Source organism: Pteronotus mesoamericanus, unplaced genomic scaffold, assembly GCF_021234165.1.
Source record: "Pteronotus mesoamericanus isolate MK-2021 breed Mesoamerican mustached bat unplaced genomic scaffold, CSHL_Meso_final scaffold_99, whole genome shotgun sequence".
Taxonomy (NCBI): domain Eukaryota; kingdom Metazoa; phylum Chordata; class Mammalia; order Chiroptera; family Mormoopidae; genus Pteronotus; species Pteronotus mesoamericanus.
Genome location: NW_026555330.1, coordinates 7,389,100 through 7,406,130, shown reverse-complemented (window position 1 = coordinate 7,406,130; position 17,031 = coordinate 7,389,100). Strand labels below are relative to the sequence as shown.

General features: G+C 49.2%; 1 protein-coding gene across 1 annotated transcript; it reads right to left on the bottom strand.

Annotated features, from left to right (window-relative positions):
• Positions 1-921: 921 nt before the first annotated feature.
• On the bottom strand, positions 922-5,600 carry LAMTOR5 (late endosomal/lysosomal adaptor, MAPK and MTOR activator 5). Its single transcript, XM_054565067.1, has 4 exons — positions 5,470-5,600; positions 4,597-4,658; positions 2,475-2,592; positions 922-1,264 (listed from the first exon to the last, which is right to left on the bottom strand). The coding sequence occupies exons 1-4, from the start codon at positions 5,502-5,504 to the stop codon at positions 1,204-1,206; spliced, it is 276 nt and encodes a 91-aa protein (XP_054421042.1). The 5' UTR covers positions 5,505-5,600; the 3' UTR covers positions 922-1,203.
• Positions 5,601-17,031: the final 11,431 nt, after the last annotated feature.

The following is a 17,031-nucleotide window of genomic DNA, read 5'->3' as shown; positions in this document are numbered from 1 at the left end:
TGTATAAGGCAAAGCTGCCCCCAAAGCGCGATGCTAGCGCGGGGACGATGAAACAAACATGCACAGCACACACCGGGTGTTGGTAAGAACGGTGAAGACAACGTGCGCACACATACTTCTGAAGTCTAAGTTCCAGGCTGGGGCCATGCCTTATTCAAAATCCTAGTATATTCATATAGCACTTTCTATTGGTAGATGCTTGGTATTTGAGTAAATAATAGTAAGGTTCTAGGGATTTTTTCATACTGTCAAATATTAAATCGGTAAACAGCAACAGCAGCTGTCTCCAAATTCAACAAAGCAAGATCTTTCACGCCTGCTTGGGGACCACTCCGCCGTTGAGAACTAGAGAGGTTGAAGAGAGGATGTTCCGCATTTTCAAATGGGTAATTTCCTTTCTGGCCAGTTTCCACAGCAGTCTGGGTGTTAAGAGCGCAGGTTGCAAGTTGGACTCTTAAGTCCAACGGTGCCTGCTAATCCCTCAGCCTCATACAATGGGCAAAGAAGAGGACCTACTATAGAGGGTTATTTGATGAGAACTGAATGAGCTCCTAGCATATAGTAAGTGCTTAAATGTTTTTAGCCATTGTTTTTATTGTGGGGTAGGAATGCGCTTTATTTAAGTATCCAGGTGGGGGTTGGTTAGGGGATGGAGCGCCTGAGCAAAGAAGGAAAAGGACTTGTGGACACGGACAACTCCGTGGTGACTGCAGGGGAAAGGGGGGTGTAAAGGGACTAAATGGTAATGAAAACAAATTCAATGAAAATTAATTTAAAAAATAAAAATAAAAATGCACAGAAACTTCTGTGCGAGTACAGGTATTTCAGGAAGCTTCTGAAAGAAAGGAGAACAATTTGGAGCGAAGAGCTTTTTAAAACAATTACAATTTGATAATTATAAAAATGAACATTTGGTAAGTTTTAGAGAATCCAGAAAAGATCCAAGCTTTCCTCCAACCACATTTATTGAACATACAACAAAATTCTATATACAGAATCACCTGCACCTGCTCTGCAAAACAAGATCCTTTCTTGCTAATAGTTTGATAGTCCATAGAGTGTCGAAAAGCAACTTACTCTAAACTTAAAAGTGCCCAAAGCCGTCAGTGAACAGCCTAACTACTGCAGCTGTCAGAGCGTGCGCAGTAATTCACGCGGAGACGCCCGCACCCCTGCGTCGGCGGCGGCAGAGCTGCGGCGACATCAGGAGGCCATCTTGTGCACCGCCACTGTGATGCCATCATGCTTCTGGATCATAATGTTCCTGTAAGGTAAAGCAGGAAACATTTGGTAAGATGTCCCAAGTGGGAGTCTGTGTAAGATTAAAGATGAAGTTTGGTTTAGGATGCAACTAAAAAATATTTAGCATTTTTCTTTTTTCTTTAAAAAAAGATTTTATTTTTAGAGAGCGGGTAAGGGAAGGAGAAAGAGAGGGAGAGAAACATCGATGCAAGAAACATCAGCTGGCTGCCTCTCACACACCTCCAACCAGGGACCTGGCCCCCAACCCAGGCATGTGACCTGACTGGGAATCGAACCAGCGACCTTTGGTTCGCAGGCCAGGACTCAATCCACTGAGCCACACCAGGCAGCTGCCCTGACTTCCAGCTTTTCCACCTCCTCCATCACAGACCAAACGCATTCGGTGTTACATACACACTCCTCAGGTCTGTCACCTGCCTTCCCCATTGCCACCCTCTCTGCCCAGAGCATCTTTCTATGTATAAAAGCAATATATGAACGCAACAAAATATTTGGGAAATACAGGGAAGTATATACTATAAAAATGAAATGAACCGCACAATCCAACCACTCCTGGTTTTATCTGCAATATATAGTATTACACGTTCCCCCGCCCCCGGCCGCCTTTTTTTTTTTTTTTTACAAAACTGTGATGATAGTTTTTTTTGTCTTAAAGATTCTATTTATTTATTTTTAGAGAGAAGGGAGGAAGAGAGGGAAACATCAATGTGTGGTTGCATCTCGTGCGCCCCCTGCTAGGGACCTGGCCTGCAACCCTGGCACGTGCCCTACACTGGGAATTGAACCAGCGACCCTTTGGTTTGCAGGCCGGTGCTCTATCCACTGAGCCACACCAGCCAGGGTGAAAAACTGTGATGATATTGTATGTAGTTTGCTGTATTCTGCTTGTGTACTTAAAATAGCTTTAGTATTCCTATTATTACAGAAGTAGTTTCTTTCCTTTGATTGGTCTTCCTCTATTTTACTTTCTTTTTCTTGGTAGACTGCCAGTTTATGCCAATTCTCCCTCTTCACGTTAAGTGCCACTGTGGTCTGAAAGCCCATGAGCTTCAGAGATCAAGCTGCCTGCACCTGTGGTCCAAAGGGTGCAGGTCTCCTTACAGCCCTTTGAATGAAGAATTACTGAGGAACACAGGACAGGCCCCAGTCGAGTTTCCCAGGGATTTTTCTGAACAAAAAGGAAAGGAAGGGACCTGCTGACTACTACTTACCCATTATCTGATTCTAGACACACCACAGGAATATCGGTGGGGTCTGAGGTGAGCTTAGCTGCTTGCTGGGCTAGAACAGATATGACCCCGGCGTGCTCATCTGACAGGGTCCCACGGCCTGGAAGACAGAGATGGTTACGTTGCCTGATTGTCCGAGAGTGAGTGCAGAGCTGTAGTATACTGTGTCTCTCACTGAATTATTCACAGGAAGAGTTCCGTCCACAGTCTCTTAGGTTAGTTGGTAACTGACATGAAATGATTCTGCTCTGCTTTACCTGGCTGGTTACATCAGTGAGAAAGCCAGACATCAGTTCTCAAATCAATAAAGCCGTAACAGACACTCAGTTTTCAAAGTCCTTCCCATCACCATCTCTAAACACCTTCTCAAGCGTATGAGGAAGCTGTAATCCAAGTCAACCTGAAAGTCATAAATTCATTTTATAGGAACCTTGCTGAAACCAACAAGAAAGTCAGAAGCGAGATCGACAAAAAGCAGTCAGTAAGGGCCAAAGACTTGTTGAAACTAATTCCTCATGGGAAATCTGATTTCCCTTTATTGAGCTCAACCTCAAAGGGTATAATAAAAGTCTTTACTCAGGAGCTCAGCTGTAAGACCACCTTGGCAGCATATGTGGATATTCTGTGAGCAATTAGTTCCACTAGAACAACTGGCTGTGTTCCAGTATCAACAGAATTGCCTTTTTATCATTTGTTTTAGCCTGTAGATAATAACTAAATCTTGGGCAGCAGACACAAAAAAGTAATTACTAAGTTTACAACACATTTGCACATATGAAGATAGCATAAGCCTCACCTGCCTGAAAGTAACAGGTAACAGGCACCCTACTACAGCAGAACAGAGGGACTTAGGACTGTCACCCAGAACACTGATGGACGGATGGGGCAGGCTCTTGGGCCTTGAAGGTTCCCTCACTGGAACCCCCATTAGTGAGCCTGGCAAGTGCTCAGCCTTTCTCCTGCCTCTTTTCCCCCAATTCACTGTGTGTAAAACCTGAGTTATGTAGGCAGGTTACCTCTCAGTCACCCTCCCAGCAAAAGGCCAGAGGTTGGTTGGTTTGTTTTTTTTTTTTTAAATTTTTATTTGTTTACCTTTAGACAGAGGGGAGGGTGGGAGAAAGAAGAGGGAGAGAAACATCACTGTGTGGTTGCCTCTCACGTGCCCCTTACTGGGAACCTGACCGGCAACCCAGCATGTGCCCTGACTCGGAATTGAACCAGCAACCATTGGTTCTCAGGCCGGCACTCAATCTACTGAGCCACACCAGCCAGGGCAAAAATTCAGAGATTTAAAAAGTCCTGCAGTTAAGAGGAGGTAATCAGCTGAATGCGTTATTACTTACCTTCCTGGATGTATTTCCCACCTGTAATTGTTATAATTTATTGAGCATTACATTTGGGTTGTGTGCTCTGTTTTACACATATTATATAATCTTACAGCATTGTGATTAAGAAGCTTTGGCGCCAGGCTCAAATCTCAACTCAACCACTTCATTTCTTTACCTACCTCATGTTATGAGGATTAAACGACTTAGTATATGTAAAGCACTTAGAATGGTGCCTTACACATAGTAAAAGCTCAGTAAACGCAACTTAATAATTATTATCATCATTAAACAACAACTCAGTAAAGAAACTCAGGCTCAGAAAGCTTCTGTTTGGTCCAAACAAATGGAAGAGGAAGGGGTTGAACCCAGGCGTGTCCAACTCTGAAGCCCCATTTTTACTGCCTACTCTCCTATTAAGTGCAGACTGAAAAAATAGTACCTGCAGGACTGACAATCGGAGATCAGAATAGGAAGCCTGGCAGCGCAACCACACAGCACACATTCAATCAATGTAACTGCTGTCATTACCAGAGATCCTTTCTCGACCCACTTTAAAATGAGTCAAATACTGTTTTGGTAGAAACAACTGTGTAGTGCAAGGAACGTCTCTACCTTTGTCAATACCAAGTGCAAAGTTTTAATTTTCTAATCTTGTTATTTGGAGATAATCTCTACTCTCCCAAAAGTAGCCAGAAAGTGGCAGGGTAACAGCACAGGGACCTCCAGTCAACATCAAACGCTGTGCCACCCACCGCAGGCTCAGGGGAGATACTTACAGCCCAGATTAAGCCCTTGTGAATCCGTGCATAGGACTCCAACAATGGATGGATTCTTCATTCTAATTCCAGGAACACATGATGTCAGAAAACCAATTTGAATATCCCAACAACACACACAAGTATTATTAGGTATCAGGCATTGTTGCAAGTGCTATAAACCAGTGTTTCTCAACCTTTTTCATTATCAACCCCCCTCCCCCGCCAACCCGAGAAGAATTATGTAAGTTAAACCAGTTCTCTCTGATGACAGAAGAGACTGTGTTAGGGGGCTCTGGAAGGCTGCCCTCGTTGGAAATGCATGCTTCAGCGTGCTAGCTCTCAAACACCTGCTGAGACACTCAAGCAACACGGTTGCCTCCGGAGGGGCTGGGGCGACGGCGGTGCTGCCCTGCACGCCTTCTTATTCTGGATTCTATCTAGCTAGTCCTCGCTGGAAAACTAAAGGGATGTCTTTTGTTTTCTTACACCAAATAACCGGTCACACGCGGAAGGAGATGTATGTGTGTTTACGTTTACACTGCAGGGCTCGACTACACAGGTGGCAGGCACATTCTTCCCCCAAATCAATCCATTTCCTGAAACCTGCGCAGAATACTCCGGTCTAGAGACCGTTTCAACGTGACCGGCGGTTCAGGGCTCCAGCCGTGGACACTCGCTTCGCAGGGAGCGTGCGGAGCCCGGCAGGATTTTAATTCCGGGTCACCAGCTCCCTGCGACCTCAGGGCCCGATTCACCGCCGGACCCAGCCGCTTTGGGGTCGCGCAGTGTCCCCAAGCCACCCGGGCAGAACTCGCAGCTCGCCCCTTTGACTCGCCGCTCAAATGCCCCAGCCGCGACCTCAGGATAGTCCGAACAGGCTGCACCACTCACGTGTCCTCTAAGTGTTGCTCCAAAGTCGCCTCCATCCCGCCAGCCGCCCACCAGACCCAGGACCCCTGCCGAATCCCGCCGGTTCTTCCTTCTCCAGCACAGGCCTCCAGCGCTCCTCGGTCACATGACGGAAGTGGGGCGCGCGCGGGACGGCGCCTCCGAAAGGACAAATTTCGCGGCGCAGCTGCCGCACTGGGTACCGGAAGCGCTCGCTCAGCTCCCGCGGCGGAGCCCCGCAGAAGTGCTGCTTCCAGAACGTCGAAGAGCGCTCCGGGACGAGGTGGAGCGAGCTGTCCCCGCAGGTTTCTGACCGGCCACTGTGTGCCAGGGATGTAACCCTGGCATTCCGATTCAATCGGCTCCGAAACGTCCGCCAGATTTTGTGTTAAATTTACCGTAATGCGGTGATCGGGCTGGGTCTTCGCCAGGCAGTCAGGGACCGAGAAGAGACACAGGGACCCCGTGAAGGGGTCTGCGTGAAGGTTTGGGGGTTGGGGGAGTGGGAACGACAGGCACACGGGGCTAGAGGACGATGTGGAACAAGGTGAAAACCCCAGCTAGGTATTGGGAAAATGTCAGGATTTTAAGGAAGGCATTGGTTCCTCCTTTAGCAAGGGCTCAGAAAGGCGTGGCTCTTGAAAAGAAGTCGGGGTAGGACAACTTAATAACTTTAAAATTAATTACAAAGCAGTTGTAAAAATAAGGAAAGAAAGCCACCCATAGTCTGTCCAGAAATGACTGTTAATCTCTTGTACAATATCCTTTCAGCCCGATGTCTTTGCAAACGTCCTTTAATTTTTTTCCCCATTTTTAAGTGCATTTGACATACACACTGGGCATACAATTCTGCAGCTGGCCATTTTCACAGAGTTCAGCATAAATATCTACCATATTCGAAAAGTGTTCATTTACATTCTTTGTAATACTTACAAAGTATTCCATATTATAGCCGTACCTTGCTGATTTAACCAGCCCCTTATTAATGTGCAGTTGGGTTGCTAATAGTTTTTGCCTATAGTGCTTCCCTAGCTGTGATCGTGAAACTTGCAGCTTCCTTAAAATTCCAGTCTTGAAAGTTGTAATGCAGGAGTTTGGAACTTTTGATCTAGAGAAATTACTATTTTTTATTATTTAACTTAGGGATGACATTATATGGGCCATTTAAATTTTAGAAAAAAGCATTAGGAAACGTAAGGAGCCTGCCTGCCTCGCGCTGGAGTCCTGCCCGAGGCAGCTCGGAGCTGCAGTACCGCCCCCTTGTGGCCCCAGGCAGTGTACAGCTTTGCTGGGTGAGTGCTGCCCAGCTGTGGCTTGTTACCTCCAGGGCAGTGACGTCCAATAGAAATGTCAAGTGAGCCACATCTGTAATTTTAAATGATCTGGTAGCTACACTAAAAAGCAAAGCAGGTAAAGTTAATTTTAATACTATATTTTATTTATCCAAATGATATGTCTAAAATATCATGGCAACATGTAATCAATTTTAACGATACTACTGAGATACTTTACATTCCCCCCTTCCCACACTATTCTAAGTCTTCAAAATCCAGTTTCTGTTTTGCACAAACCGCACATTTCAGTTCAGACTTGCCACATTTCAAGTGCTCAGTAGCCACATGGAGCTAGTGGCTACCATGTCGGCCAGTGCAGCTCCAGGCTATCTCTACTGATCTCAAAGCCAGGTCAATGATTAAAGGATTCTCAGAAGAGCTGGTGGTCATGGTTTAAGCTGTAAGGAAGGCCTCTCTGAAGGGGAGAAGGAGCACAGGGAGAGGATGACCGATGGCCCAACTGTCCTTGCTGCACTGGAGAGGGCAGAAGCCACCCTCCCCCCATCCCCTTTCTTGGCCCAGCTATCGTTTTGCCCCTGGGCTGGTGGCAGAAGGAGCCGGGTAGCTTATCTAAGTGTGTGAAGTGCTAGGGGCCGGGCTGATGGTTGGAGGAGGTGCCTGAGCCCTGTTTTCTACTTTCTTCAGCTTGTAGAGTATTTGATGACTCTTGAGGCTCAGTTTTGAGTGCTGGTAACTGTTTCCGGGGTGACAGGGAAAGTCCCATGATTCCCACGAGACAGTGCTTACCTCACTGCACTGTTATTGTCCTGTTTACTTTCCAAAGACGGGGAGTGTCTTCTCTGTGTCTTTGTAACGGGCACAGCCAGGGCTCCCCCAAGGGTATTTGTAACGGGGGTCCAGAGATTGGGGTGTCCAAGAAAAATATATTCTCCCCACCCCAGGGCAGGCCGCCATGGGGGATGGGATCCTTGAGCAGGGCCATTGAGAGTCATTTTGTATGTCAATAACAGGATAGCTTCATTCCTCATATGCAAAGAGGGTTATTTTGCATATCATCAAAGCTAATCAGAAAGGTTTCAAAGACTTTATATGGAATGTAACTGGGAGAGAGGGAGGAGAGACAGGGGCCTGCAGGAGAGACAAAGGGACACAGACTCTGGGGAACAGTGTGAAGACCACACGGGAAGAAAGAGGGGAGAAAGGACTCTTGGTAGTGGGCCAGGAGTGGTGCCACACGGTTATGGATTAAGAGCTGGAGATCGCGGCGACGCAGTGGATGGAGCTGAGACCCGCGAGAGGCCTGCCCAGGCGAGCCCTGGACGTCTGTTCTTTTTTTTTCTTCTGAAGGACAGTACCCTGACCGGCCTGACTGGCCTAACTGGGCAAAGGGGGAAAGGCAGGACGGTGTGTGTGCTGGTGGTTGTTTTGAAGGGATTCTGAGGTTTAAGGGTGACATTTAACCATTAGTCAAACCTGTAAAACTTGTGAATGAATAGTTCCTTTTCCTTTTCACCAAACTCTGCCATTCAGAGCAATAATTTCAAGGGCAGCGGGCAAAGGACCCACAACCGAGCGGTCCCGGGGAAGGAGGGTGTCATTGTTTCCATAATAGCATCTCCGCGCGACCCCCACGGGTCCTTTTGTTCGGTAACATCTTCACTTGATTCACTAGAGAATCTTGATGGGTCTATTGGAAACGGACTCCGTGTATGGTAAAGAAGCTTCAAGTCCCAAACTATAACCACCTTTATCTTCCTTTCTCCCCTCCTCCAAAAAACAGCTCAGGAAACGACAATCCCAGGCGGGCCTAGCACATACTGCCCGCTCGGCAGGAGATCGCCAGGTGCACTGAGCTGGTAAGGCTCGGAGAGGAGGCACTGTGCTGGGGGTGGCCTCCCACTCAGACACAGGTACAGCTGTATCCTGGCTTCACCACTGCCTACCCATGTGACCTCCAAGCCTCGGGGACTCACCTGGGAGATGGGAGTACCGTCACCTGCCTCATCAGTGTTGGGAAACGCCCTGTCTGGTTTCAGGAACTGTAACCCCACTGACAGGCAGGAGGGCCCCAAGGCTGGAAATCATCAGGGAGGCCTTGGAGAAACAGGCTCCTGAGGAGACATAACCTGTCCCCGCTGGCAGGGGCGTAGCTCCTGCCTCTCTGCTTTGCTCTGTGATGGTCATTTGTTGATGACGTGTAAGTTATCTCATGCAGAGATAACAGCCTAAGCCAGACATCGATCAGTATGGGAGGCAGACAAGAAATTGGGGGACATGGAAAAAGGACACAAAGGCCCGCACCCCTTGGCTCGGCTTGGACATGGCCAGAGTCCTCATTCTATCCGAAAGAAGTCTCCTTGTCTCTTGGCGGCTCCCTTCCTCCACCTGGCTCAGGCTCGAAACAAAACCAGAGTCAGTCCTAAACCAGATCTGGCGGTTCCCAGGTAAATCAGGCCTAAAAGTAAATTCTTTAAAGTGTGCTTTGGTTTCCCCTCAGATGCTATAGCCGGCTCTTGCTGGGAGGGAAATTTACGTTATTCACAGACCCTAACCCTACACCCTTAGGCACTCTTGTGTTTACTGTGCTCTCAAATTTAGTCATCTCTCGTTTACTAGTCTCCTCTCAGACCCATGTAAATCGGTGTGTTCCTGCCATTTGTTTTCTTCAAAGCATCATCTATTCTCTGTGAACATTAACAAATGGATGTAATGAGATAACCTGTGCATTCCTGTTACCTAGCCCCGCTGATAACCCTTTCAATAAAAGCCTTTGAACATAGGGGCACTGGGCCTTCCACGCTAGAGGGATGAGCCACGTCCTCTCTCCTGGCAAACAGAGAAGTGTTTGTGATGACTCGTGTTTATTCCCCGCCATGCCCCTCATCCGTGACAACCCCAGGACGCGCTCTGCGGGATTCAGAGCCCTGCTCCCATCTCAGCTGGCCCCGGGTGGTAACCCTCAGATCCAGGAGCCCTGCGCTCCACCGTGGCGCTCCCCGCAATACGTCCTGCCGCGTTACACATCAGGTTGTGGGGCGGGTTCTACGAGATAGTTTATGTTAGAGGGGCTGGTGCATTGTGGGAGTCAGTAAATGAGCTTTGCTAAATCTGAGTCAGAAGATTCAGGTTGTTTCCTCAACTTGCGTACAGCCTAGGTGAGGACACACAGGAGAGAGTCGCCGATGGTTCCATGAAGGCAGGAGCTCAGTGATGGCTCCAGGCCTCCAGCAGGCTAGTGTTCGCGCGAGAACAAGACCACGGGTCCGGCCTTGCACGGCTGCTTCAGAGCGCCGTGTAAATGAGATGATTAACAAGGTTTTATTACACTTTCCGATGCTATTAAAGGGTTATAAAATATAGTGAGAAAAATCACCTGAAATCCTAGCCTGAGCTCTAATGGCATGAATGTGAACAAGCTAAATAGAATGGGATAGGATTTGGATAAGGCATAGGTGAGGCAGATGTGTCAGAAGGTTCACAGGAGCCTCACCAGCCAAAGCATGTCACTCCCTGCAAGCTACCTGATAGGACCCTGGGCGCTCTGCTGAGAGCTGAGTCCAGGCCCGAAGCCCGGCTCCTGATAGTAATAATGGCAGTGATACCATTAGCAGTTACCTACATGGAGCGACAGCCCAGGGCCGGACGATTCAGAGGCCTTGTGAGTTTTCACAACGTTTTTGAAGTAGGTGCTTTCACCGTCCCCTTTATCACTGTCCCTAGGACCCTCCCGACAGAACCGCCTGAGCTCCTCCCACTTCATCAGCACCCAGTCCTATAGAGAAATGGGAGAGATTGGAGGCCCAGTCCAAATCTCTTAGTCTCTCTTTAACATTTTTTAAAATTTATTGATTTTAGAGACGGGGGGCGGGGGGGAGAGAGAGAGAGGGGGAGAGAGAGAGAGAGACAGTGATTCATCGTCGCACTTATTTATGCATTCATTGGTTGATTTTTTATGTGCCCCTGACCAGGAGATCAAACCTATAACCTTGCTGTATCAGGACAATGTTCTGACCAACTGAGCTACCTGGCCAGGGCCTACGTCTCTTATTCCCTAGAGAAAAATATCTGAGGCTCAGAGAAGGGAAGTGGCTAATTTCTTTATTTCTTTGTTTATTAAATATTTTTAACAATTTATTTTTAGAGCAGGGAGGGAGCAAGAAAGAGGGGGAAGGAAACAGCAATGTGAGGGAGAAACATGGATTGTTGCCTCTCCTACGCAGGGAAGTGGCTAATTTAGAGCTTGAACCGTAATCCTTAACCTTCTCTCCAGCGCTCTCCCTACACTGGGCTGCTGGAGGCTGTCTGAGAGCTTTCGTGAAACCGGCTTCAGAGACACTCATTGTCACAGGTTGAACTGTCTCCCCCAAGTTCGCCTGGTAGAGTCCTGGCCCCCAGTTCTTCAGAATGGCACCTGATTTGGAAATAAGGTCTCTGTAGAGGTAACCAAATTAACATGAGGTTTTCAGGGTAGGCCTTGATCCAATATGATTGGTGTCCTTATAAAAAGGCGAAGTTTGGGCACAGGGGAAAAAACAGCGCGTTGAGACAGTGGGAGAAGCCTGCCGTATACAAGCCGAGGAGAGGGGCCTGGAACAGCGCCTGCCCTCGCAGCCACAGAAGGAAGCAACCCTGCCAACGCCTCGATTTTGGATAGCTAGCCTCCAGGACTGTAAGGCAGTAGATATGTTTCTGTTGTTTAAGCCACTCTGTGGCATGTTGTGACGGCGGCCCTGGGAAGCTAACATACACCCACATCAATAAATACCACCGGGCAGAGTCACTGTCTGTGATATCACCGGCATTTGGTAGCCCTTCTGCAGTAGGAAAACTGGTTGGAGAGTCACCCTCTCAGAGACAAAGGGACAGAGCAGATAATCTCTCCAGCTCGTTCCCGAGCTTGATCCTTGGCTAGGATATTTTTCTGATTTTGGCGGACAGCGGCGGCATGATCCGTTTGACTGTAACCTCCAGTCTGGTTTATATCCCCCAGCCTGGCCTGTAGAAGGTGCTCGCTAAGGCGTGTGAGGGGACGGCTGGGAGGACCCACTCCCGGCCACTCCGGCCCAAGCCTCTCTGCGCAATGAGTTGGGCTGTCAGTAGGTGGCAGTTGACATTGGCCACCGTCTCCTAGAGTTTACAGCTGAGCTCCAGTTCTGGAAGACACCAGCAAAATAGATTTGGGATGACTCAGTTGGCTAAAGAAGTTCCAGTGCAGGAAGCTATTTTTCTGCTGCTTTATTAATTTTGCCGCTGGGGATAAATGAGATGCAGACTTCCATATCTAAGTCTTCATCAGCTGCCCTGTTAAGGCAGCCATGACAAATCGCAACGAAACCTTTATGAATAAAAAAAAGATTAACCCAGTATAAAAAATGGTAGAGACGAGAAGAGAAAATTTAGAGGAGCTGAGAAAGTACCTTATTCTTAATTCAGCTGTCTGCATCACACATCAAATTAGCCTTAATGGCTAAGATTTATTGGCCTTGGAATTATGCAAATCCAATAAGTGCCTGAAAATGAACGGAGAAGAATCACCTGTGTTAGCATGCGTCAGCGATGCCGACCTGCGCGCTGACGCTTATGGGTCAAGGGCAGACTTGCAGCGTCTGCTGTGCACCCCCTCAGCCCCAGTGGGTTTCCAAGCATAGACTTGTGGGGCGACAGTTTGTTCCATCATCAGTGATCTCTGCCATTGTCCTGGGAAAATCCTTCTCAGACAGTGAAATATGTTTGTGTTATTTCACCAGCTATGAACTTGGGAGGGTATCGCTGGTCCTTACTTCAGAAGAAAACGTTGTGAAGACAAGATGGCCTTCTGGATGGTGCTCATCCCACCATGGAGAGCAGAGCCACTGGTGCTCTTGTTGACGGCTTCCTCCTGTCTTGGAATCCATGTTTAGCTTCAAGAGCTTGTCTACTCTCACAACATTGAATTACCCTTTTTAAAGACTTTGGACAAATCCTTTCATGTCTTGATAGCTCAGTTTTTTCCTATTATCAAGGAGGATAAAAATAATACTTACCTCACGGTGATGTGAGGATTCCATGAGACGGTGCATACGAAGGCCACGGCACCATCTCTGGGACCATTTTATTTATTTTTAGAGGGAAGGGAAGGGAGGGAGAAAGGGAGGGAAACATCGATATTCAAGAGATACATCAATTGGTTGCCTCTCGCACGCTCCCGACTGGGGACCTGGCCCACAACGCAGGCATGTGCATCCTGACTAGGAATCAAACTGGCGACCTTTTGGTTTGCAGGCTGGTGCTCAATCCACTGAGCCACACCAGCCAGGGCAGAAAGGAAGTTTTAAAATGACATTGGGGAGCCCATGGTTACCCAGATTGTTGTGAGGAGGGGTCTGGAGAACTCAGTCTAAGCTCGCAGCAGCAAAGCTCTTCACCCCCCATGAGGAAAACTCCCCGCCACCGCCACCAGCTTGACTGCACCCGCAACAGTTTGCAATACCAATGTCACGATGGCAGAAGGAACCTGTTCCCACAGTCCCGTGCACCTGCTCGGCGGCTGCCTTTGCCAGCAAAGTGAAATTTTCCCAGAGGCACAGAATGTCAGACTGTGTAGGTACATGTGAGCGGTGGGCACGTGGCAGGATTTAGTTGCAAAGGAAGCCGAGCACGAAATGTTCTTTCTATGTTTGTTTTGAAAGAGCCACCAAACATGGCAAAGGCATTCGCATGGGAGCATTTCAAGTCTCTCCTGCACAGGGCTTCTTGCTTTGCATGAAGAAGCACTCGCAGGGGCTGCCCCAGTCCCTTCCACAGCGTGGAGAGCCCCAGGGCACGCTCCACTCGTTGGCAAAGGGCGGGTGTGTAGTGCTTTCTGCCTGAGCCGGATAGATGTGGCATTTGAGAGTGTCAGTCATTTTGCTTTGTGCTCCTACAGACAGAGGCCATAAACTGCATCTCAGGGTGCTCCTGTTCGCCAGCCTCACGCCGTGGCCTTGCCGTGGCTCTGCGGGTCCATTGCTTTATTGCTTCTCACTCCTAGTTCTCCAGAGTCTATGCTGGGAGCCATAGTAAATCGGGCAGAACTTCTTCAGTCAAGGACCTTGTGTTTTATGTGGTAAATAAGCTAAAGATCATGGAAAAAACCCAAGGTCTATTTTGGATCAGGGAAACTTTTCAGACGAAAGGTCCTGTCTGACCAGTCACAACCTGTGTGTCTGGCCCTGCCTGGAGCCTGGAGCCAGTGCTGCCTTTTCAGGCAACCAGGTTTTAAGGAGAGGCCTCAGTGGGCAGGCAGGGCCCTCCCCACGCCTTCCAGGGAGGCAGCTGCTTTTGGGAGAAGACAGAAGGAGGGCCAGGAGGGTAGTGAGAGAAACACCACATCCTCAGGGTCAAGGCCTTTTCGGAGATGGAGGGTGTTGGCTTTAATGCCACAGTCCCCAGAATAGCATCTGGCCCGCGGCGGGTGATCAGTCCACGTCTGTTCTGTTAGGGAATCCCCTGCGGGGACCCCGTGGGAAGCTGTGGGAATTGCATGGGAAGCTGACCCTCTCCAACTGTCATCTGCACAGTATTCTGGCTCCCACGGAAGCAGGAGAAACTGGCAGTCGCGTGTGTCAACAGCGGTGGCGGACAGACTTCCTAACTCACTTGACTGCTAAGGGGTTCACCTCTCTAGGCTTCAGGGTGTTTCTTTTTTTTAAAGATATTATTTTTTATTATTTTTTTAGATAGAGGGGAAGGGAGGGGGAAGATGAGGGAGAGAAACATCCATTAGTTGCCTCTCACGTGCCCCCAACCAGGGACCTGGCCTGCAACCTGGACATGTGCTCTGACCCGTGGCCTTTCGGTTCACAGGCCGGTGTTCAATCCACTGAGCCACACCAGCCAGGGTGGCTAGGCTTCGGTTTTAATATCTGTAAACCTGGCCAGTTTTTCCCTCAAGAACATTGCACTTACCCTTGCACATAAAGATGGAAAAATTAACTTTTACCAAGCACATCCACTTGCACAAATCATCTTTTAATCTCACAGTTGTCCTGGGAGGAATCTCTATCCCATTTTGTGAATGACGTCACGGAGGTCTGAGGAGGTCAGCTAGCTTGTCAAGGTCACAGAACTCGAGAGCGTCCGTGGCCTTGGGACTTGGAGACCAGGGCCCGCCCGTCTCCAGGATGAGTCGGCTCCTCTGCAACTGGCTTCTCACCCGGGCTGGACAGCGCAGGCCTGTGAGTCATCAAGTGGCTGAGGGCTGCCCTGTGCTCCTCTCCCCTCCCAGCAGTGGGAGGACTTGTCCCGATGCCTTTAGACACTAGTAGTAAATCAATTGCCACATTAATTCTGGGCCATCAGCATTTGCCCCCAGAAGAAAGTAGGAGGCGAGGAGACTAATATCTCATTGATCTTTTCAATTGCCAGAGGGGTAGGAAGAGGAATCTAATCCCATCTGTCAAGGTGGAGAAGGGCCGATCTGAAGGCAGCGCAGATTACTTTCCGGAGATCACAGTTTATCACTCTCTGGACAAGCGCATGTGAAGTTGGGACTAACCTCCGTTATGAGTGGACAAAAACATCTATCAGCAAAGAGAATGTCTGGGGAAATGAGCAGGTCCTCTGGCTTTGTTCCTACTTGTCCTTTCCCTCATACTTTGTATTTTTATATACACACATCCTCACAAACAGAACAAGACCCATCCCCAACCCACAAGGAATAAACATTTGAGGATGACTACTGCCAGGTGCTGTTCTAAGTGTTTTATATTTACAATCCAGCAGCTTTCCAGGGTGTTCTTTTTTTTAAGGTGTTTGTTTTCTTTTAATTCAATTAGTATAACAGTTTTACTCTCTCTCTCTTTTAAAAAAGATTTCATTTACTTATTTTTAGAGAGGGGAAGGGAGGGAGAAAGAGAGGGAGAGAAACATCAATGTGTGGTTGCATTTCACGTGCTGCCTGCTGAGGACCTGGCCTGCAACCTAGACATGTGCCCTGACTGGGAACCGAACTGGCGACGCTTCTGTCGCAGGCTGACGCTCAATCCACTGAGCCACTCAGCCAGGGCTTGGGGTGTTCTTATTAGCCCTCTTTTACGGATGTGGAAATTGAGGCCCAGAGATGGTGGGTGGCTTGCCCAAGTGAAGGGTGAAATCGGGTGCAGCCTGGCTGCCCCCAAGCCTGCCCTCCACCACCCACGGTCCCGGCAGGCTATTCAGCTTGAGACAGAGCTCAGACAGCTCTGCTTCAAGACCCTTGGCCTTCTCTCCGCCCCACTCACTCTTTCCTCGGCCCTTTAGGGAGCCCTGCTGGCCCCAAGGGGCTGTGCCTGGCGTCCAGTGGAGAGACTGAGCCCAGGCCGAGGGGCTGGAACGTCTGGAGGCCTCAGTCAAGGCGCCCGGCAGCTGAGGCTCCAGCAGCGGCGGAGGAGTGGGCAGCGGGTGGCGGCCCTCTCAGCACACGTGGGGACAGTCTCTCAGCAGCCAGAACTGGGACATCTGGAGTGCCCAGGGGCAATGCAGGCTGCGGTGGCCACTGAGCGCCTGAGGAAAGGCCACAGTGGCCATGGGGTAGGAAGCCTGGGTTAAGAAACTCTAGAGAACACAACAGTGTGATTTCAAAAGCCCTGGAAGGAAAGTGCACACCCGAGATCCTCAGAAAACGCACGTCTCAGCGCTAAGCTCTGATGCTTTGCGTCAACCAGGGGCAGACACGCCCTCCAGAGGAAAGAGCCCCCAGGCCGGTGGTGACGTTCGCTGCCAGCGCAAAGGTCCCTCGAGGGCTGCGGTTTTCATCTTCTGTGGCTGGAAATAAGTTTTCTAATTATTGCCACTTTGGGTCTACCAGAGATGGCTGCTCTGTGGCGGGGTCGTTTCTGGGTTATTTCTGTGATCGATGCTGGTGACATTTAGAGTGTGTCAGGGAGCGTCCGGTCTGGGATGGACTCAGCCCGGAAATGCCATTTCCTAGTCAGGGCAGAATCGGAGAGGAGTCTGGAGTGTTGACGGAAAGGCCCAGGTCCTTTTTAGCCTCTTGTGGGGTACGGGCCGGGGGGAGGGGCCGGCGGGGGCAGGGGAGGTGCTGGCCTGACCTGGTGCCTATGAGGAGGGCCAGGAAGAGAAACAGCATGTGAGAGTCAGGAAGGTTTTTTCCTAGGCTTCCTCATGTAGAAGCATTGCACTGCGTTGCCCGTAGATTTTACCCACTGAGACATGCATGAAAGGAAGCGAATAAGAAAGGAAGCATCGTCCTGCTGTTCTGGTGTCTGAAGCATGTGCGCCGAACCGCCTTCTGTACCTGCCAGCCGTCTAC

Excerpts from the sequence above, each read along its gene's own strand:
- LAMTOR5 (XM_054565067.1), bottom strand. The coding sequence starts at position 5,504 with ATGGAGGCGACTTTGGAGCAACACTTAGAGGACAC. Across the intron at positions 4,659-5,469 it reads GAGCAACACTTAGAGGACAC|AATGAAGAATCCATCCATTG; the intron begins GTGAGTGGTGCA and ends TCCTGGAATTAG. Across the intron at positions 2,593-4,596 it reads ACAAGGGCTTAATCTGGGCT|GCCGTGGGACCCTGTCAGAT; the intron begins GTAAGTATCTCC and ends TCTGTCTTCCAG.